At 35.5% G+C, this 24,212-nt stretch overlaps 1 protein-coding gene across 2 annotated transcripts in view; it reads right to left on the reverse strand.

Annotated features, from left to right (window-relative positions):
• Positions 1 to 823: 823 nt before the first annotated feature.
• The window catches only part of PCLO (piccolo presynaptic cytomatrix protein), a 460,751-nt gene continuing 437,362 nt past the window's right edge, over positions 824 to 24,212 (reverse strand). For both annotated transcript variants that reach the window (XM_037836537.1, XM_037836536.1), the window contains 3 exons: positions 7,383 to 7,517; positions 6,804 to 6,949; positions 824 to 5,492 (listed from right to left, as the gene is read on the reverse strand). In XM_037836537.1, coding sequence (XP_037692465.1) covers positions 5,352 to 5,492; positions 6,804 to 6,949; positions 7,383 to 7,517 — 422 coding nt within the window. In that variant the 3' untranslated portion in view covers positions 824 to 5,351. The remainder of the gene's footprint in view (positions 5,493 to 6,803; positions 6,950 to 7,382; positions 7,518 to 24,212) is intronic.

Raw genomic sequence — 24,212 nt, forward strand, 5'->3', positions numbered from 1 at the left:
TTCTTTATATATTCTTAATATTAGTGCTTTATTTGTATCTCTTACAGGGATTGAGCCTCAGAAGCTGCAAATATTACAAAAATAGAGGCAGTCTGATATTATATGTCTCCTAATGGAAGAACACAAGAGTAACTTGTGATAGAGATCAAGCATGAATCAGATCAAGCCCATAGAGCCAAATACCAATTTAAAGGCAATTCAGAGGAACATGTTAACTTCATTATGAGGATGCAAATTCAGATTTGAAGAATGCCTGGGGATTGAAAGACCAAGTTTCTTCAATAAAGGATATGTATAGAAAAACAAGAGTAGGGGAAGGAGACCAGGTAGATTGAAAGGGGCTTAGAAAACATATTTTAAAAACCCAGGAAGACTGTACTAGTGTTTAGTGGGCAGATGTGAGTGATAAAATGGGAAATAATTATCATAAATATCAGGATAGTCTGTATTTAGGGCAGAGAGAGGGAACTGTGATAGTGATGGGTTACGTGGAAGGCTAATGGAATGTCTCACAAAATTCAATTACTTGAATAACAAAACAAAACAAAAATTTCAATTACTTGACCTAAATGATGGTAACAAGAGTAACAGTTGTTTACTTCTGAGCTATATATTTGTTTAATTCTGTTTTCTATACCTGTGCTATATTTTATAATGTATTTTTAAACTGGGTGAGTAAACAATTTAGAGAAAATGTTCTGAAAAGTTCCATGTTCTGTTGTTATATTGAGTATCAATTTTTCAAATTGACATACACAAGCAGTCAAAGTTGACATTTTCAGTATTTATTAGTAAGGCTGAGGCAACAGCCTTTATACAGCACAATTTGCATAAGTTATCAGACACATCCTGTATACTATCACAAAACCAAGACATATTTTTACGAAGAGTAAAACTCAAAACAGATTTACAGGCATTTTTTAATACAATTACCACATATTTTCAGTTCAATTTACACAAACTTTAGCCCAAGAATTTGTATTTGTTCATTAGATTTTCCAGAGAGAGTTGGGTAAAACAGAAAAAAGAACACATTAGCAAATCACCAACATGGCATGCAACATATAGTTTGAAACAAGACTTATCTTCAAGTTCTTTACTTTTTATTTTGAAATCAGTTTTACTAGGCTTTTATTTTTTCAGACAAGAAATTTCTTTCTTTAACATCAGATGTGTTTTTATTAAGATATCAGCACAAGTGTTAATCAGTAGTAAGAGCACCTGAGCACATCACAAACAAATATACAGATACATTCAAACAATAATCACATTCACATGCTGAATGCCAAATAAAATTCATATCTCAACTTTGTCTATGTTATGAAATGTATAATTAGGTACAGAGTAACAAATTAAGAAAATGCTCTCAATCTATCTATGAGATAAGGAATTCGATTAATAATTTTAGTTTAGTGAGTATCTTTAATAACAATAACAGGGAACATACAGAAAACATCAATATGTCATATTCAATGAGAATATCTCTTTCACTCGTTCATTCTTGTATTACATCAAAGGCAAGTAGTTATTAAAGAAACAGTTCGTAATTATTCATTGAGCTTTCTTTCACTTTCATTTTAAGCTTGAAAAAATGGGGAAAATCACTTCTGTCACACCTATAGTTATAAACATATATATATATATGTAGTTAGCTGATTTTAGAATATTAGACATTGTAGCAATGAAAATAAGTTTTTAAAAATATTGTTAGTTGTGATTTAAATTATAAAGTAAAAAAATACTATAAACATCTTTATGATATCTTAATGAAATGAAACATTGATCAAATAATTTCTAATAAATTGGGAGCAATATAGTACATACTTTTATTTTACTTCACATCACCACCACTTCTAGTGTCACTACTGCTATCACCACTGTCACCACAACCGTTCCTACATAAGAATCAATATCAGCTGGTTACCAGCTATAATATTCCCATAATATGACAATTTTAATGTGTGTGAGCCACAAAGTTAATTACACTCATATGCTGAAAATACCCATTCAGTTAGTGAGTGTGATTAATTAAAATATGGGCACTATTAAGGGCAAAGACAATCTCTGCTCCTAGTTTTGGATACTGGTATTTTAAATTGAAATGATAAATAATGAGTTCAGAGTCATCAAAAATCTCCTTAATCTTGAGTAAAACCAGGGAAAACGTGAACTTCTTGCTTCTGATAGTATTTACTTCTGTAATGACTATCCTATAAAACCCTGTTTTTTGTAAAAACTCACATTGTGCTTTTGTTTCTATAGCTGGAAGTTTCTCTAGGACCAAACCTTAAACCAAGAAGCAACTTCGGTCTCTCATGACTCACTGAATTTGTGGGAAAAATTAAAATGCTTTTCAAGGTGTAAGTGCTGTAATTGGACTTATCGTATGTTACTTAGAGATTACAAACTTTGTTGTTAATAGGATTAAAAAAAGGTAATGCCATTAAATAAAATAAAATAAAGTGGAAAATCACATGCTGTGATATATACAAAAAAGTAAAAAACACCAAGAGCCCTGTTTATAATTAAAAAAGAAATAGTTTCATAGTAAGAAGGGTAATTAATTAACATCATTCAAAAGAAATGCATTCATATAAGGATCAATGTTGCATAGAATAATTCCAGTACAATGTAGGAGTTTGGTCAGCTGCAAACTTGGCACACTTTGGTGAGATCTCATACTCTCTGAGGGGGTTGCTGGTGCACAAAAAGAAGCCCTGTTGTTAACTCTTGTGATTGACCTGGCCCATTCACTAATTCCTTGAAACCAAGGGGCTAGTATAATGGAAAGACTCATGCTTTTCAGTCAACTACCAAGGGATGTTCTTGTTTTGGTGGCCCCTCCATTTGTATTATTGGAAAAGAAATTGCAACTGGAATGAAGTAAGCTAACTGGCCATACAACTTCTTATGCACACCTGTGGTTGCAAGTGGCTGCAGAAAAGGACCAAAGGCAAGCCAGGGATTACTTTAAAGGGCAAAGAGCAGGGAATTTTTATGTCAGAAGGAGATCTTCCTGACCTTTTCCTTCCCCAGTTATGAGAGACAATTACAGGCTTCCTCTAGTGCTAACTTCTGCTGGAAATATCCATGGCAACCACCCCCAGATCTAGTTGTCTCTAAAAATAAAATCCTAGCAATAGCAAATCTTAAGTGATCCCTCCCCTCATGCTTATTCTAGAGCAATATCAAGCAAGATAAACATCATTGCAATATCAGGGAAGAGGGAGACAAAAGTAGGTAGGGGAGTGACAATTATCTTTCTTAGGTTAGGGAAAAGTAAATTTGTATTTTTAGATGAATATAATAATAAATATAGATGGCCTGGGATTTATTATGAGTTTTTTACTTTAGTGTTTTACACTGAGTTAATTCCTTGTAAAAAATTCCTAAAAAAATGAGAAAATTCAATATGCAACCAATGTATTTGGAGATGGGTTTCCTTCATTCCATTAAACCCTTGCCCTTGAATAAAGCAGCAGCTTTTAAGCTCAGAATACTCTGAGAAGCACTTTAATTAATTTATTTTTGGATGTAATATGGGAATGGGATAAGAAAAATGAGTATGATTCTTATAATTTAGGATAGCAAAAATTTGGAAATATTTTTTCATTTAATATTTCATCTACTTTTAGGTGAAATGAAAGTTTATATTTTGAAGAAAATTTTAAAAAATGAGTTTTGGAGTTAATTTTCTACTTTTATCTGTACCAAATGCTTGCCATTGCTTTGGCGGATGCTTTTTTCACATATAAAATATGAGAATCAAAAAGCTGTATATTAATTTTTCCTACTTCTGTATATAAAACTATATCTGGAAATGTGCTTTCATCTTCTGTCATAGACCACTTGGTTTGATCATCCCAATATCCCACTAGGAATATATGATTATTTTTATCCTACAAATAAGAAAACTGGGGAAAAGTAAGATGTGACATATGCAAGGTAATACACTGAGTCAGTGGCAGAACAAAGACCAGATACTGCACTTCTTTTCCCAGCCAAGTATGTTTTCCACAACTCCATGCTACTTCCTTTATTAAGGCTGGGTGATGGAGAAGATGTCAGCTTCACTTTAATGACTTTGACATTGACCATTTTATTCTATATTATTAAAATAGCTTAAAGTATATTTTAACTTCAATATAAAGTTTAATTTTCACATATTTTCCCAACATTGAATAACTTTATCCCTTTAGTAACTTTGATATTGTTACTAAAGGAGGAAAAAAACACTAGAGAGAATGTGAGTTCAGTGTTGGGATTGACATTATACAATTAGTTGATGTGTTAGGGGAAAACATTACAGAAGAGCAGGAAGTCACACTAATTTAATTAATCAGTGTCAAGAGATTAATGTGATTTGTCTGCCAGAGAAAGAATTTTCTCTATCAATACATCACTCAAGAGGAATGAAGTATACAGGATAGTTCATTTATTTGCAGTTCCACAGAGAACAAGTTTTCATGCTTGTTAGAACATATCATTTTAATCTAGATCTTTTGGAACATAGATTGAAAATTCCTTGGTTTAATGGTAAATTATGGAGATTTTGAAGTTTTCAACCAAGTTTCCAATATTTTGTGGGCAGCATTCTTTGTTAATCAATCATCAAGGTCTAGAAAAATGAGGGCCTTATTTCTAGAATAAATGTAATTTCATTTCTACCTATTATTTTCTTCACTCTACATTATTTTAAATACTATTGGAACAAATGTGCTTTTACCATATGGATTTCAAAGTTGGTGTTTTACACCTTGTAACATTTAGACATAAGAGAAAATCTGTGCAACATGTTCTGAAAAGTCATAATTTCTCCCTTCTCTCTTCTTTTAGCCCTATGAACACAGCCACCTAACTGCCAGTCCTGGACAAGCTGTTTAAGTGTATCGTATGTCAGCATCACAAAACAGTAAGTTGTCTGAGAGTATAAACAGAAGGAAGATTTTCCAGACTTTTGAAAACTGAGATTTGTTACATCAGTTCTTTTCTTTCAACTGAGGTTCTTCTGCATCAAAACCATATTGATCTTTGATCCTCTGCTTTTAGCTACAGCTCAACTCTGATCAATGATTTTTGCCTTAAGAACATTTCTCTCACAGTTTCGCTTGACAGCCACAAGAAATACAAGATCTCAGAATTACACTTTGTTGTCATCACATGAACTTTTCCATTTGAGTCTTTTTCTGCATTCTGCATCAATACATTTAAAATGCTTTAAGTATGCTTTTGCCTGTCATTCCCCCTCTCATGTTTGCTCCTGAAAACATCGTTAATACAATATTAGCCAACTATAGCCTTGATTTGAAGCTATTTAGAACAGTTTCTATGCCCTTAACAACCACATTTCTTCAATGGGTTTGAGTAGGACTGACCAAAAGTTTGTGCCAGTTGACTATTCTTTTCCTTAGATCCACTTTGTCAAGCCAGATACAGGCTTCACCTATTAAGGTCTTTTTCATAAACTTCCCTCCATTGGAGAAAAGTAAAACCTAGAAGAAATAGACAAAATTATATATTTATGTATATATTTTTTAATCTCTTTTAAGGACATTATGATCATCAAAGAAAAAGGAGAGAAAAGAGAGGGTGGGAGTACAAGAAGTAACAGGCATACTTGTAAGACAACTAGTAACCAAGATGTCCTCAAAAAAATGCATAATATAAATTAGTTGACATCAACATTTTTTACCATTCTCTGAAGTAAAACATATATCCTAAAGGATATGAGAATTCTAAATAAGAAATGTAATGTAAAACAAACTAATCCTGTCTAGGTTTATGCTTTAGCTGATGTAAAGTTCTACATCACTTTTTACTAGTTTATGAAATACTAACTCAAATACAAAATTATTTGAGTGTGGACTGAATAAATTGGATTTCACAAGGCAAACAACATAACACTTGTTTTAGTTAGTATTTGATTTACTGGTGGTTTTACTATACTACGGTATGCATTTCCGAAGTGGTTTTCTTAAGTCACGTGCAAAAGTTTTATTACTTAAAATCCCAAGGGATCTCAGATCCAAGAGATTTAAGAGATGAGTTGAAAGAAAGGTAGAGGGCAGTAAGTGGAGTTAGCCATTATATTAATGGCAGAATGGGGTTGACAGTTTATAATATGAGCAAAAGGTTACGTGAGTAAGGTGTGATAAATTACACAAGAGTTCATCTGTAAAGGTACTGAGTTTACACTGTAGGATGTGGTGTATAGATGGAGAGAGATGGTGAAAGAAACTTTGAATAAGAGAGAAAATATGAGCAAAAGTTTGGAGGCTTAACCTGATCTGAAAAGATTCTGGTATGACTGGGGCATAGAGTGAGTGGAAAAGCATAGAAGGATGAGACTAAATGGATAAAATGAGAACTCACCTTGAAGGACTCTTAATGAGCCAAGATAGTGGTGAGTCATTGAGGGGTTTTAATATGACTTAACCAGTGTTTCTAAAAGATACAGTGTGATCCAACAGATTACAGAAACAAGACATTGGTGACAAGTAGGCCAAGGGCACTGATGAAATGGTTTGAGTAACAAAGTTGGGGACCTATAGAGAAGTAGTGGCAGTGAGCATGAAAGTAAGAGAAAATTACATAAAATAAACTGAACAGACAGAATAGAGAAAACTTGGCAACTAACTGGATGGGGAAGGTGGGGCGTGGAATTGTAAGTGGCCCCTGGGAAGGTAAGGATTAATTGACTTGTTAAATGTCACAGAGCACATGATCAGAATATAAATATTGAATAATTGAAAGGAAAACAAATAAATACAATATGAATGAAAACTTTTTAAATAGTAATTTACCTGAAGGGAATGTCCAGCAGGACTTAGGCTGAATCTAAAAGTTTCATTGAATGAAGGCTCTCGATCGTGTCTACATACTCTTGTTTTTTTCTTGATCACTTTTTTTTGAGTGGAGATGTTCATCACATATATTTTCACATACAAATCTGAAAGTAAGATTTCAGTTTCTTAAGTGTCCATCAAACATACAATTTTCTACTGAAAGAATTATAATTGTATACTGAGAGCTCTCTACATTTTAAGCAAAGCCAGCAGATTATGTATAATTTGTTTTAGACAACTTAAAAGTTAATTAAATGTGTATCAGTTTTCTTAACAATTTAAATTTGGTTTCTTGTAGTTTAATAAGTACATCATTCTAAGTATATATTTGAAAAATAACTAGCTAAAAACTGGGAAAAACATAAAAGATATTGCCACTTGTTCTATACACAAAACATTACTAAAATCCTATTTGGCATTTTTTCTGGTATATCTGGTATATAGTCTAAAGTTTAACTAACAATTTCTTAGGATATTTAGAATAGACCCCTAATGAATTCCTAAATATATTATGTTGCGCATTATAAAATCAGATACCTGGTAAGTGATCAGGAGATTTAAATTTGTAGGTGATATTTCTGCATTGGAGAATTTCAACTATTAGCTGTTCACCATCTGTCTTCATTTCCTTCTTCAATGCTATTTTTATTTCACCCATTACTTGAGTTTTAACTGGAATAATTAAATGAAAATGTTAAAGGATATGTAATACCATTTATTAAATTTTTAGTTCCATCATTCATTCATGTGTTAATTTACTGGGTGTTTATCAGGTGTGAAACACTTTATTGTATCTGTAGATACATAGATGAATATGAACGCAGTCTAGGACCTTAAGGAAAACAGTCTCATGCGGAGACTGATAAATATAGTTCTTTGTAATATGTTAAGTATAATGATAGACCAATAACAAGGGAGATGCATTGGAAATATAAGTGACTCAACTGTAGACTTGCTGGCCAAAAGAGAGGATAGATGAGACTATACTGGAAAGAAGAGAAACATACATAAAACTAATTGAATTCTAATATAAGTTGCAGGAAATAGTAAGTAACAAATTCTGTAAAATATAAAAAGTCTCTTGCCTCTAATTGACAATTACCAGTCTTGTACAAAAACACTTGCTAAGACCACTAAAAGTCATTATATATTATTCTATTCCTTTTCAGTTTCTTTCATATATGAAATTGCCAAGAGCATGTAGAGATAGAATTGCAAAAAGGAAACTACAATAAGTGAGTGAAACTGACCTCAAAGTATTTGTTCCAAGTGTTTATCTTGGATCTTTAACATTACTGAAGATGCTATTCTTGTTAGGTCAAATCATTTATTTATTCATCCATTCATCTATCAAGTCACACTGTTTATTTGCATATTCATTCAATGACAAATATTTTATTTCCCACCCTACTCTGTGCTGAACACTCTGCTAGGAAGCATGGATGCAATGATGAGCCAAAACAGGCATAGTTATTGGCTTCATGGTTTTTCCATCTATTTAAGGAAGGGATATATTAATCAAATCTTTCCATCAATAAATGCATACTTAGAAAGAGAGAAAAAGTTCTAAAGTTCTACAGCATGGTTCTCAAAGAGGATATAACAAAGGAGCACTTCCGTAGGGAAGTATTCCTTGAGCTGAGACCAGAACGAGAAAGCATAGTCTGGGTGACACGATGGGGAAGAGTGCCCTAGAGGGAAGGAACAGCACATTTACAAAGGGAACATTATGTAATTGAAGAACTAAATAAATGACAATGTGACCAAAACATATTGTTAATTGACGCCATGTTAATAAATTGGTTTTTACTGTCAGAACAATAGGAATCCTTTGCAGTTTTTCAAAAAGGCTGTAGATCATCTGTCCTCGAACATTTTGTTCTCAGAACTTCCTTACACTCTTTAAAAAATATGCAGACCCCTCAAAGAGCCTTCGTTTATATGGGTTATATCTATAAATTTTTTTTGTATCAGAAGTTAAAACTTAGAAATTAAAAAATATTCATTTTTATCCAGTTAAAATGGCAATGATAAATCTATAAATAAATAACATTTTTGTTGTTGTTGTTGCTCCTACAAGGGAATATTGTTCTTTTCTTTAACAATAATTTTATTGACTTTGAGAACACAAGAATATTACAAATAGAATGCAAAAGCCCAGACAGAGAAGGGAAATATTAAAGATGTAAATTGAATTAGCAAATAATACTATTAGCCTTGTTTGCAGTGATGACAGCTATTTAAAAACTTCATTCAGAAGCTAAATTAACACAGTGGTTCCCAGCCCTGATTGCATATTGGAATTGCTGGGAAACTTTAAAAACATCAGGATACCTGGGCCCAACCTAACTAATTAAGTCTCATTCTCTGGGGCGAGGCCAGGTTTCTAATTTTTTTTTTTCCTTTTTCCTTTTTAATTTTTATTGGGATTGTTCAGATACCATGCAATTATCCAAAGATCCAAAGTGTACAATCACTTGCCCCCGGGTACCCTCTTACAGCTGTGCATCCATCACCACACTTAAATTTTGTTCAATTTTTAGAAACTTTTCATTACTCCAGACAAGAAATAAAGTGAAAGATGAAAAAAGAAAAAAAGGAAAGGAAACTCTAATCTTCCCCTAGCCCTAACCAACCCCCCTCAATTGTTGACTCATAGTATTGGTATAGTACATTTGTTACTGTTTATGAAAAAATGTTGAAATACTACTAACTGTAGTATATAGTTTGCAATAGGTATATATTTCTTCCCTATATGCCCCTCTATTATTAACTTCTAATTGTATTGTCATACATTTGTTCTGGTTCATGGAAGCGATTTCTAGTATTTGTACAGTTGATCATGGACATTACCCACCACAGGATTCAGTTTTATACATCCCCACCTTTTGACCTCCAACCTTCCTTCTGGTGACATATATGACTCTGAGCTTCCCCTTTCCACCTCATTCACACACCATTCGGCACTGTTAGTTATTCTCACATCTTGGTACCGACATGTCTGTTCATTTCCAAACATTTAAGTTCATCCTAGTTGAACATTCTGCTCATACTAAGCAACCGCTCCCCATTCTTAAGCCTCATCCTATATCTTGGTACCTTATATTTCATGTCTATGAGTTTACATATTATAATTAGTTCCTATCAGTGAGACCCTGCAATATTTGTCGTTATGTGTCTGGCTTATTTCACTCAGTATATTACCCTAGAGGTTTTGTCATCCACCCGTTTTTTTGTTTTTTTTTTATATGGTTTTGTTCACTCACCACACATTCCATCCAAAGTAAATAATCAATGGTTCTCTGTATGGTCATACATTTATGTGTTCACCACCTTCACCACTATCTATATAAGGGCATCTACATTTCTTCCACAAGGCAGGAGGGAGAGTCAAAGAAGGTAGAGAGGCAAAAGAAAGAGGAAAAAAAAATGACAGCTAGGAAGCAGCAAAAGGAAAAATAACCTTAAATCAAAGAAGAGCAAAGAATCAGACAATACCACCAATGTCAAGTGTCTAACATGCCTCCCCACCCCCCCCCCTCAAATCTGCATTCACCTTGGTATATCACCTTTGTTACATTAAAGGAATCTTAATACAATGATTCTATTAGTTACAGTCTCTAGTTTATGCTGATTGCATCCCTCCCCCAATGCCTCCCCATTTCTAACACCTTGCAAGGTTGACATTTGCTTGTTCTCCCTCGTAAAAGAACATATTTGGACATTTTATCACAATTGTTGAACACTCTAGATTTCACCAAGTTACACAGTCCCAGTCTTTATCTTTCCTCCTTTCTTGTGGTGTCTCACATGCTCCCCACTGTCCTCTTTCAACTGTATTCAGTTACCTTTGTTCAGTGTACTTACATTGTTGTGCTACCATCTCCCAAAATTGTGTTCCAAACCACGCACTCCTGTCTTCTATCACTCTGTAGTGCTCCCTTTAGTATTTCCTGTAGGGCGGGTGTCTTGTTCACAAAGTCTCTCATTGTCTGTTTGTCAGAAAATATTTTGAGCTCTCCCTCATATTTGAAGGACAGCCTTGCTGGATATAGGATTCTTGGTTGGCAGTTTTTCTCTTTCAGTATCTTAAATATATCACACCACTTCCTTCTTACCTCCACGGTTTCTGCTGAGAGATCCACACATAGTGTTATTAAGCTTCCTTTGTATGTAATGGATCGCTTTTCTCTTGCTGCTTTCAGGATTCTCTCTTTGTCTTTGACATTTGATAATCTGATTATTAAGTGTCTTGGCGTAGGCCTATTCAGATCTTTTCTGTTCGGAGTACGCTGTGCTTCTTGGATCTGTAATTTTATGTCTTTCATAAGAGATGGGAAATTTTCATTAATTATTTCCTCTATTATTGCTTCTGCTCCTTTTCCCTTCTCTTCTCCTTCTGGGACACCAATGATACGTACATTATTGTACTTTGTTTTGTCCTTGAGTTCCCGGAGACATTGCTCATATTTTTTCATTCTTTTCTCCATCTGCTCCTTTGCGTGTAGGCTTTCAGGTGTTTTGTTCTCCAGTTCCTGAGTGTTTTCTTCTGCCTCTTGAGATCTGCTGTTGTATGTTTCCATTGTGCCTTTCATCTCTTGTGTTGTGCCTTTCATTTCCATAGATTCTACTAGTTGTTTTTTTGAACTTTCGATTTCTGCCGTATATATGCCCAGTGTTTCCTTTACAGCCTCTATCTCCTTTGCAATATCTTCTCTAAACTTTTTGAATTGATTTAGCATTAGTTGTTTAAATTCCTGTATCTCAGTTGAAGTGTATGTTTGTTCCTTTGACTGGGCCATAACTTTGTTTTTCTTAGTGTAGGTTGTAATTTTCTGTTGTCTAGGCATGGTTTTCCTTGGTTATCCAAATCAGGTTTTCCCAGACCAGAACAGGCTCAGGTCCCAGAGGGCAGAAATATTCAGTATCTGGTTTCCCTGTGGGTGTGTCTTAGAAAATTGCTCCACCCTGTGATGCCTCAGGTCACTGTTCTTTTCTGCCCAGCAGGTGATGCCTGTTAGCCTATAATTCTTGACTAGTGTGAGGAGGTATGGCCGTGTTTCCCCAGGCTCTGGGGTCTGGTTCTGAATGGAAAGGGCCCCACCCCTTTCCTCTTAGAGAAGATAGACCCCCTAGGGGGAGGTCATTAGCATTTCAATGTTCTCTCTCTCTGCTTGTGCTGTCTCCACCCTTCTCTGAGTCACAGCCCTGGAAACTGAAAATGACTTGGGCTTTCTCCACTGAGAGATTTTATGCTGTGATCTTGGGCATTCCTCCCAATTCAGGTTGGTGTATGATGAGTGGATGGTCTTGTTTGTCCCCCTGCAGTTATTCTGGATTATGTACTAGTTGTTTCTGTTTTTTTTTAGTTGTTCCAGGGGGACTACTTAGCTTCCACTCCTCTCTATGCTGCCATCTTGCCTCCACCTAATAAATAACATTTTAATGAAAAAAAAATAACCATACTCTCCCAAACAAACAAACAAACAAAATAATAGTAAGAAGAGTACTGCTGTTTCCCATTTTTTCAAATCTCTTTAACACTTGGCTTAATACAAAAGAATTGGACTTTCAAACCTATTTCAATGTTAAATTGATTACAGTATGTTGTTTGAGTTAAACTATATGAAGAAAGTCCAGTCTCATACAGATTCTTAGTTAGAAGAGGTAGGAATATTTTAATAACCATTTCAGATAATTGTGGAAAATCTTTGATACTATACTAAAACTTAACAAGTAGGAGATACTTAAAGGTCAGTGGCAATGTGGAATCTGAAAGCATATCAATGAACATTTTGTACTGTTACTTTAAAACCCATCAGTCTAACTTGTACTTTGAACAAATATTTTAACTATGCCTGAATTTGTAGCATCATGCATTGGTCATTTGGAAAATACTGGCTCACTGAGTTATGTAGATCTTCCAAATGTTGACACATTTCATTCAATATTAAAAGCTCACATTTGTTAATACTACCATAAAGCTCATCAAAAAAGTCCTTGATATTTGGAAGTTATCAAGTTCAATAAGGCACATATAAGCATTCCAAAATTCAAATTTTTACTTAAAAGCTGAATTGTGTCATTGGCAACAAATAGTCAACCGTTTCTTTAAGGTGATAAGCACACTTTGTTAATTTTTTGAGAAAATGGCAGCTAAATATCCAAGTCAGAATAACTATAGTTTGTCTTTCATTTGCTCTTTAAAGTAAAAATGGTTTTTCATGGGGGGGGGGGGTGGCCAGGGGGAGGAAGAAGTTCAGCCTGCAATTTTTAAAAAATTTTTTATAAATGTGTTGTCTCCTATAAGTCTGTTTTGCTATGTGGTAGAAGTTCTTTATGTGTATTTACCTTTTCATCACACAGAATATTAAAGGCTTAAGGGACTAGATTTAATAACAGTAATTTAAACTGCTTTGACAAGGACATTTTTAAGTGAATGTGGCATTTATTTTTTCCTGCAAATGCATAATAGTGAAGAATACATTGTTTCCTAGTACAGTTTGTGCCAATATCCTAATTTGTGCTAACTCACCATCAGTTTTATGCACCACTGCTCTTCCACTCTCAGTGTAAATGTCAACACAGTGAAAAAGGTGAATAATGTTGTGCTGGTTTGAATCGGTTATGTATCGCAGAAAAGACTATATTCTTTTAATCCATTCTTGTGGAGGCAGAAATATTGTGGGTGGGACCCTTTCTTTTTTTAAGTTGCCAAAGCCCTTTATTTTTTTTAAATTAAGTTCAGTTTTATTGAGATATATTCACATACCATACAATCACCCATGGTGTACAATTGTTCACAGTACCATCATATAGTTACACCTTCATCACCCCCATCTATTTTTGAACATTTTTCTTACACCAGAAAGAATCAGAATCAGAATAAAAAATGGAAGTAAAAAAGAACACCCAAACCATTCCCCCCAACTCACCCTATAAAGGGAGTGTGATCCGCAAGGTTTTCACAATCACACTGTCACCCCTTGTAAGTTACACTGTTATACAATCATCTTCAAGAGTCAAAGATACTGGGTTGGAGTTGGATAGTTTTAGGTATTTACTTCTAGCTATTCCAATACATTAAAACCTAAAGAGGGTTATCTATATAGTGCATAAGAATGTCCACCAGGGTGACCTCTCGACTCCATCTGAAATCTCTCAGCCACTGAAGTTTCACTTCGTTTTGTCTTGCATCCCCCTTTTGGTCAAGAAGATGTTCTCAATCCCATGATGCTAAATTCCGACTCATCCCCTGGAGTCATATCCCACATTGCCAGGGAAATTTACTCTCCTGGGAGACAAATCTCATGAAGAGGGGAGGACAGTGAGTTCACCTGCCAAGTTGTCTTACCTAGAGAGAGGGGGGCCACATCTGAGCAGCAAAGAGATACTCAGGGGGAGACTCTTAGGCACAACTATAAGCAGGTTTAGCCTCTCCTTTGCAGTAATGAGCTTTATAAGGGCAAGCCCCAAGATGGAGGGCTCAGTATACCAAGCCGTCAGTCCTCAATGTTTGTGAGAACATCAACAACAATCCAGGTGTTCTGGTTTGCTAATGCTGCTGTTAAGCAAAATACCAGAAATGGGTTGGCTTTTATAAAGGGGGTTTCTTTGGTTACAAAGTTACAGTCTGAAGGTCATAAAGTGTCCAAGGTAAAGCATCAACAATTGAGTACCTTCACTGAAGGATGGCCATTGGTGTCTGGAATACCTCTGTTATCTGGGAAGGCACATAGCTGGCATCCACTTGCTCCCAGGTTGGGTTTCAAAATCACGTTCTCCAAAATGTTGCTCTTGTGGCATTTTGTCCTCTCTTAGCTGCAGCTCCTCTTCAAAATGTCACTCTCAGTTGCTCTCCAAAATGTCACTCACAGCTGCTCTGTGAACTCCTTTATATGACTCCAGTGATGCAATTAACACCCACCCTGAATGGGTGGGGTAACACCTCCATGGGAATTATCCAATCAAACATTTCAGTCAAAGTTGATTGAATCACATCTCCATGAAAACACTCAATCAAAAGATTCCAATCTAATCAACACTAATACATCTTCCCCTACAGGACTGCATCAAAGATAATGGCATTTGGGGGGACATAATACATCCAAACTGGCACACCAGGGGAGGAAGTCCAACACTTCTGCATTTTCCCCCAGCTCCTCAGAGGGGCTCTGCATATATATTTTTATTCTCTGCCCAAGTTACTTTGGGATGTGTTGCTATTTCACCCTAACCTATACAAACCTACCATATCTCACTTCCTATTCAAAGTTCCATGTAATTGTGGTGTTCGAACAAACTGACTGTAGAAGTTATATTGTCTAGAAAATATAGATCCTACACCAAATAAACATCTCTTCCCTTGGTCTCACATGGAAGTTGGAGTTTTAACACACAGTCAGTTTCAACCTTTACCCATTGACCCTGTTTGCCCTGGTCTTAACCAGATTTGCTTCATTCATATCTCTAATTGAAGTCTGGGCTCTTTTTCAACTTTTTTTTTTTTTTAACAGTTGCTGTATGCATTAATACTGACATTCATATCTGCCAAGCTCTAGCTCTGAGTTTCAGGTGTCACACAGATACCCAATGTTCCAGAGACCAATCAGGTTATACACAAAGGGATCAGCATCTCAGAGTTTGGAGATAGCTGTTACAATTCAGGAATAGATTTGACTGTAAGAGCTTACAATCTAAGAACCATTACACAAATTGTTTCCCTGTTAAGCTGTGCTCTAAGATTCAATTCTGAGTTTACACATTGTAGTTAGTCCATATTGGTGAGGCATTATAATGTTTGCCTTGGTTTCTGGCATACTTCACTCAAAATGCTGTCTACAGGATTCATTCACCTCACTGGGTGTCTCACAGCTTCACTCCTTCTCGTAGTTGCTCAATATTCCATCGTATGTGCACACCACAGTTCACCATTCTATTCCTCAGTCTATATACCCTTAGGCCACCTCCACCCATCATAAATCATGAGTACTGCCTCCATAAACACCAGTATGCAAATATTCATTCATGTCTCTGCTCTCAGATCTTCCAAGTACATATCCTATAATGAGGTTGCAGAGCCTTATGGCACCCACATAGTTAGCTTCTTGTGGAACCACCACACTAACCTCCAGAAAGTCTACACCATTCTGCCCCCTCATCAAAAGTAACTAGGTCCATCCCTCTCTTCATGTTTTCTCCAGCACTTTCACCCGTATTTATATTTTTCCTACAATTTTTAGAGATATATTCACATGCCATACAATTATCCACAGTGTACAGTCATTTACAGTATCATCATATAGTTGTACATTTATCACCACAGTCAGCACATGAATATATTACTTACTACAAAAAAGTTTTCTTTTTGGCCAATAATAAAAAAGATAATAAAAAGAAAAATAAAATGTAATACAATATAATAGTAAGGACAGAAAACAACACCACTACTAAAAATCCCATATCCCTCCCTTATATCCCCCTTTCATACACAAATAGCTTTGGTATATTGTCTTTGTTACATTTAATGCAAGCATATTACAATGTTACTATTGACCATAGACTCCAGTTTGCTTTGATTATGTTTTTTCCCAAATACCATCCCTTTTTCAACACTCTGCATGGTTGACATTCATTTGTTGTCCCACATGTAAAAATATTTTTATATTTGTACATTTAATAACAGTTATTGGCTACTACAGTTTTTGCCAAGTTATACAGTTCCAGTCTTTATCATCTATCTTTACTTCTGGTGTCATACATTCCCTTATTTCACCTCTTTCAGCTTTACTTGCAGACATCTTTGTTCAGTGTACTTACAGTATTGTGCTACCATCACACAGTATGATGCCATCTATTTCTGGGTCTATACAATCAATCCTGCTGAACATTCTGTAGTCCTTCAGCATCAAATGCCCAATCTCTACCCTCCTTCTATCTCCTGGTAGCCTGTGTTATCAGCTTTAACTCTCAAAGTTTGCTCACTAATGTTAGTTCATATTAGTGAGACCATACAGTATTTGTCCTTTTGTTTCTGGCCAACTTCACTCAACATAATGTCCTCAAAGTTCATCTACGTTAGTATATGTTCCATGTCTTTGTTCTGTTTTATAGCTGCATAATATTCCATCATATGTATACACCACAGTTTGTTTATCCACTCGTCCTTTGATGGACATTTGGGCTGTTTCCGTCTCTTGGCAGTCGGGAATAATGCTGCAATAAACATTGGTTTACAAATGTCTGTTTGTGTCTTAACTTTCAGTTCCTTTGTGTATATACCTAGCAATGGAATAGCTGGGTCATATGGCAAATCTATGCTTAGCTCCCTGAGGAACCACTACACTGTCTCCCAGAGTGGTTGCACCATTCTACATTCCCACCAACAATGAATAAGTGTGCCTCTTTCTCCACATCTTCTCCAGCACTTGTAGTTTTCTGTTTTTTGGATAACGGCCATTCTGGTAAGTGTGAGATGATATCTCACTGTGGTTTTGATTTGCATTTCCCTAACAGCCAGTGAAGTTGAGCATTTTTTCATATGTTTTTGAGTCATTTGTATTTCCTCTTCAGAAAAGTCTTTTGCCCCTTTTTTTAATTGGGTTGTTTTGTCTTTCTGTTGTTGAGTTGTAGGATTGCTTTATATATTTGGGATATTAAACCTTTATCTGATGTGTGGTTTCCAAATATTGTCTCCCATTGGGTAGGCTGCCTTTTTACTTTTTTAACAAAGTCCTTTGATGTACAATAGCATTTGATTTTAAGGAGATCCCATTTGTCTATTTGTTTTTTGGTTGCTCGTGCTTTGGGTGTAAGGTCTAGGAAACCACCTCCTATCTCAAGATCTTCAAGAAATTGCCCTATGTTTTCTTCTAAGAGTCTTATGGTCTTAGCACTAATTTTTAGGTTTTTGTTCCATTTCGAGTTAATTTTTGTATAAGGTGTGAGATAGTAGTCCTCTTTAATTCTTTTGGAAATGGATATCCAGTTCTCCAAACAGCATCTATTGAAGTGGCTGTCCCAGTTGCTTTGGCTTGACTGCCTTATCAAAGATCAATTGTCCATAGATGCAAGAGTCTGTTTCTGAACACTCAATTCAATTCCATTGTTTTGTATTTCTATCCTTATGCCAGAACCATGCTGTTTTGAGCACTGTAGTTTTGTAATATGTTTCAAAGTCAGGTAGTGTAAGACCTCCCACTTTGTTCCTCTTTCTCAAGATATTTTTGGCTATTCAGGGTACCTTGCCCTTTGAAATAAATTTGGTTATTTGTTTTTTCTATTTCTGCAAAGTAAGTTGCTGGGATTTTAATTGGTATTGCATTGAATGTATAAATCAGTTTAGGTAGAGTTGACATCTTAATTATATTTAGTCTTCCAATCCATGAACATGGTATGTTCTTCCATCTTTTCAGGTCTGGTTCGATTTCTTTTAGCAGTTTCTTGTAGTTTTCTTTGTATAGGTCTTTTGTGGCCTTCCTTAACTTTATTCCTAAATACTTGATTCTTCTAGTTGCTACTGTAAATGGATTTTTTTTTATTTCTTCCTCTTGTTGCACATTACTTGTGTATAAGAACACTATAGATTTTTGTGTGTTGATCTTGTAGCCTGCCACTTTTCTGTATTCATTGATTAGCTCTAATAGCTTTGCTGTAGATTTTTCTGGATTTTCTACATATAGAATCATGTCATCTGCAAACAGTGAAAGTTTTACTTCTTCCTCTCACATTTGGATGCCTTTTATTTCTTTTTCTTGCCTAACTGCTCTAGCTAGAACTTTCAGCACAATGTTGAATAACAATGATGACCATGGACATCCCTGTCTTGTTCCTGATCTTAGAGGGAAAGCTTTCAATCTCTCCCCATGAGTACAATGTTAGCTGTGGGTTTTTCATATATTGCCTTTAACATATGGAGAAAATTTCCTTCTATTCCTATCATTTGAAGTGTTTTCATTAAGAAAGGATGTTGAATTTTGTCAAATGCCTTTTCTGCATCAATAGAGATGATCATGTGGTTCTTCTGCTTTGATTGATTGATGTGGTGTGTTACATTAATTGATTTTCTTGTGTTGAACCAGCCTTGCATACCTAGAATAAACCCCACTTGGTCATGGTGTATAATTCTTTTAATGTGCTGCTAGATTTGATTTGTGAGTATTTTGTTGAGGATTTTTGCATCTATATTCATTAAAGAGATTGGTCTATAATTTCCTTTTTTTGTATTATCTTGGCTTGATTTTGGTATTAGGGTGATGTTGGCTTCATAGAATGAGTTGGCTAGATTTCCCTCCTCTTCAGTTGTTTTTTGAAGAGTTTGAGCAGGATTGGTATTAGTTCTTTCTTGAATGCTTGCTGGAATTCACATGTGAAGCCATCTTGTGCTTGGCTTCTTTTTTGGGAGCTTTTTGATGACTGACTCAATCTCTTTACTTGTGATTGGTTTGTTTAGGTTGTTTATTTCTTCTAAGGTCAAAGTTGTTTGCTTATGCTTTTCTAGGAAGTTGTCAATTTCATGTAAGTTGTCTAGTTTATTAGCATGCAGTTGCTCATAGTATCTTCTCATTATCTCCTTTATTTCTGCAGGGTCAGTAGTTAGGTTTCCTTTACTGTTTCTGATTGCATTTATTTGCATCTGCTCTCTTTTTTCTTTTCTTTTCTTTTCTTTCTTTCTTTTTTTTTTTTTTTTTGTTAGGCTGGCTAGGGTTCCATTAATTTTGTTGATTTTCTTGAAGAACCAGCTTCTGGTTTTGTTGATTCTCTCTGTTGTTTTTCTATTCTCAATTTCATTTATTTCTGCTCTAATCTTTGTTATTTCTTTTTTCTGTTTGTTTTGGAGTTAGTTTGCTCTTCTTTCTCTAGTTCCTCCAGGTGGGCAGTTAATTCCTCAATTTTTGCCCTCTCTTCTCTTTTAATATAGGCATATAGGGCAATAAATTTCCCTCTCAGCACTGCCTTTGCTGCATCCCATAAGTTTTGATATGTTGTGTTTTCATTGTCCTTTGCCTGGAGGTATTTGCTAATTTCTCTTGTAATTTCTTCCTTTACCCACTGGTTTTCTAAGAGTGTGCTGTTTCGTCTCCATATATTTGTGAATTTTATAATCTTCTGCCTGTTTTTTATTTCCAACTTCATGCTTGTATTTTTCCATTCTTTTCACCATCTGTTCTTTTGTGTATATGAATTCAAGTGTCTTGTCTTCCAGTTCACTGATCCTTTCTTCTGCCTGTTCAAATCTACTGTTGTATCCCTCCATTGTCTTTTTCATCTCCTCCATTATGCCCTTCATTCCCATAAGTTCTGCCATCTGTTTTTTCAAGTTTATGACTTCTTCTTTATGGTCATCCAGTGTTTTCCTTATATCCTTCATCTCTTTTGCTATATCTTCCCTCAGTTCATTGACTTGATTTTTTAATTCATTTATATTTGTTTGAACATTTTAATTAGTTCTTCCTTCAGTTCATTGAATTGATTTAGCATTAGTTGCCTCAACTCCTGTATCTCAGTTGAACTACTAGTTTGTTCCTTTGGCTGGTCCATATTTTTGTGTTTCCTAGTACAGCTCATTATCTTGAGCTGTCTAGGCATCTGACTTTCTTGATTAGCTTATTCTGGAGTTCATTTTCACTCCTTTACCTAGGGTTTTTGTGTTGGTTGGCTTTGTTCTCTAACCTTTGGTGTTTAGTTCAGCTTATTCTAGGCCTCTAACTTAGGTTTTATTTATTTGAATGGAGTTTTTCACCTCTTGTTTTTCTGTTTCTTGCCTTGACTCTATGTAGCCTTTCTGTGTGAGGGTCTCCTCAGGTATGGTCAACCCCAGTCAGGTTTTCTGAGTCCAGAGAGGACCAGGTCTCAGGAGGAGGGGATGGAGTTTCCTTGAGAAACTCCTGTGAGGCCTTTAGACTCTGTGATTTTCCTATGCTGTCCAGCAGATGGTGCTTGCCAGCCCACAGTTCCCCTACCAGTGTAAGGAGGTGTGGAGCCTTAAGTTCACCTGGTGATCCTGACCCTGTTGGGGGTGTGGCTGGCTGAAGCTCATTTCTGAATTCTAACCCTTGGGGTCTGAGTCCCCCAAAGAAGGGCTGCCAGTTGAGCTGGTCCATGCCCCCCTTTTCTTGAGAAGTTATGGTCTTTAGTGAATTTTCTCTGCCACTAGACTTACTGCTTTGTCTCTCAGAGCTATCTTACCTCTGCTCTTTCCTGGGCCCAAATTGCAAGTCTTTGAGACTTTCTGTAATGAGCTTCTTAGAATAGTTATTTTTTAAAAAAGAGAAAAAGATAAAGAAAAAAAACAGAAAAGAAAAAGAAAAAGAAGGGCCAGTATAGACTATTTACAGTCCTTGCAGTTCTGATGGGCTGTTGAGATGCAAAAAGACAATGAGTTGAGGGCAAGGAGCAATCAAGAAACCAGAACAACCTGCTTTTCAGAGAAGGGCCCTGGCCCCCTGGGTTTGCATATGTGCCTGATTCTGTTTGAGCCTGGCCGTTCTCCTTATTATGTTTACTCCTAACTCCAAAAGTCTCTGATTTTATTTATTTATTTATTTTGCTGTTTTTGCTAGCCCTGTCTCCTCTCTGCAGGGCTGACTCCTCCCAGATTTTCCAGTGTCTGGTGTCAGTTTATCTATGGTTGAAGTTTTTGTTCAGCAGTGTGAGTTTGCTAATTAGAGCTGCAACTGCAGTTCACCCTCCTGGTTCCCAGCACCAATAGCCCCTCCTCCCTTGGGACTGTGTCTGGCAGGGAGGGGTGCAACACCCCCTGGCCACGAGAACTTACAGATTTTGTTGATTTCAGCTGCTCTATGTATTCGTGAGTCTTGTATGAAGTATGTACAAACTCAAATTCCTCTGTGGTATCTGGTCCATGCAGTTCCTGGCTATCTACCAGCTGTCCCAGAGGAGTAACTAAAAGTCACACCTCACCACTCTGCCATCTTGCCCCGCCCTCATGGGTGGGACCTTTTGATTATGTTGTTTCCACAGAGATGCGACCTTGTCCATTCAATGTGGCTCTTAATCCCCTTGCTGGAGTCCTCTGTGAGAGGATAAAAGACAGATGAAAGTTCCGAGATGTTTAGTAAGAAAACGCCCCAGAAGAAGCAAGAAGGACCCAGACAAGTTGATAAAGAAATGCCCAGAGAAATTTGGAAGCAGCCATGGAGACCAGAAGCAGGGAGAGAAGGATCAGCAGAAATCGCCATGCATTTTTCCACATGACAGAGGAACCCTGGATGCCATCAGCCTTTCTTCAGAGAAGGTATTGTCCTATTGATGCCTTAATTGGGACATTTTCATGGCCTTAGAACTGTAAATTTGTGAACTAATAAATCCTCAGTGTAAAAACCAATCCACTTCTGGTATATTGCATTCCAGCAGTATTAGCAAATGGAAACAAATGTCTTAGTATATTCTCAAAATAATTTTTATCTCATGGACTCCTTTAACAGTCTTGGGGACTCCTGGTGAACCCCACTTTGAGAACCACTGCTATGAGTTACAGTAGTTTGAAACGTCTTTGAGAGGAAACTAAAATAACAAAAGCACTATTGTAAAATTGTAAAAATATTAGATTATAGTTATTCAAACATTTTAATTAATTTGGTCATACTGTTGGGATATGGTAATTCTGATATATTTCTTTCCTAGATCAATCAACAGTTTAAATTAATTTAGACCTCTATATCTAGATGTACCCTGACATGTGGAAAAATTTCTATTTATATCATATCTCTCCCTTATCCGTTCCCTCTGTCATAAACTAATGCTAAGGCCCCAACACAGAAAAAGTTGTCTGTAATACATTACAAAATGAAACACAAATTTTCTAGATATAGTTAATTCATAATGCTCTAACAGCCAATTATTGGACACTACACAGTAGCTAGATGTCAGATTCATTAAATTCTCTGTCCTCACACATTAAGAATACATTAAACTGTTAGAATTGTATGTAAATAATAACAACAACCTTGCAACCTTAAAGTGTAAATTAGCATCCATTCTGATATTTGAAAGTGACTTGAAACTAGCAATCAATAAAGAGAAACTTTGCTGTAACCCATAAATGTATTTAAATCACAGGAACTCTATGACAGAAATTTTGTGAATGAGTATTGGTGAACAATTACTGTGATGTTAGTGGATCTTTTGTCTCATATTTATTTCTTACTGTTATTTTATTTATCTGGGCTGATCAAATCAAAAAGAAGAAAAATTGTCTTGACAGTATCTTATCAACCTAAAGTGATTTCAAGATTTCCAGACTTATAACCAATATTAAGTCAATGTTCTCCAAAGATTTGTAGATTTTTCTGAGTATGTGAGCCACAAAGCCACATATTAAAATCAACCATAAATTATAATTACACATCATTATTTAATTTTATTTTTAGAATTATTTCTGTTGCTTATTCACATTTACACTTTATTTTGGGCTTAACATTTAGTCAAAGAAAAAACAAATATGAGAGAAACATACAAATTTGAGTGCTAGCAACCATACATGTGGTATGAGAACAGTAAAATGAGAAACCATTAAAAGGTAGAATAAACAAGCAGAGCTCTGTTGAGGAATTTCAATCGGTTAAAGAAGTCTTGAGCTAAACGTGTTCACCATTATCTCATTACTATTTTCACAATCCTATGAGATTGTTACCATTATTGTTACATCTACCCACCACCTTTTTTTAATTTCATCAAATCTATTTATTAATGCATTTCAAGTTTCAAAAAACCTTACATCTTTGCACAATACTTTATTTTTTGCAATTTTTAGTAAAAATTTCCAAAGTGGATGAAAAGATACTGTATAAAACACAGTGGACATTAAAGTAACGGTAGTATTAGATCTCATTTGTCTTGATCGTTTTGTTTTACCACATCTTGATTTGCAGTGGAAAGAGTTCAGTGCACTTATCTCTTTTCAGAAAACATTTAACTTAAACACAAAACAGGGCAGAGTGCATCTTCCAAAACCCTACCACAGGATAACATTATAAGCAAAAAATTTACATGTTCCAAAGTCTACCACACTCAAGAAGTTACTAAGAACTCTTGCAGAATAAAAGTCACTGCTTTAGAAATGCAACCCACTTCCAACTTTGCATGGCCCAAAAACAAAGGCATTTAAATGATTTAAAAGCAATTACATACATATCTACCTACTTGTTTGTTTATAATTATTTATAGTCTATCTGGGATTTCATGTACAAAATCTGTCTTTAAATCATGTACAAAAAGCTTTATTTTGAAAAAAGTCACCACATACTGTACAAGTTTACAAGGAAGAGATCCCATTATTATCTCTAGCATTTTTGGCCTTGCTTGCTTACATCACATTATGAGAATGACTGTGTAAACCTTATACTC

This window comes from Choloepus didactylus, chromosome 5 (assembly GCF_015220235.1).
Source record: "Choloepus didactylus isolate mChoDid1 chromosome 5, mChoDid1.pri, whole genome shotgun sequence".
Taxonomy (NCBI): Eukaryota; Metazoa; Chordata; class Mammalia; order Pilosa; family Megalonychidae; genus Choloepus; species Choloepus didactylus.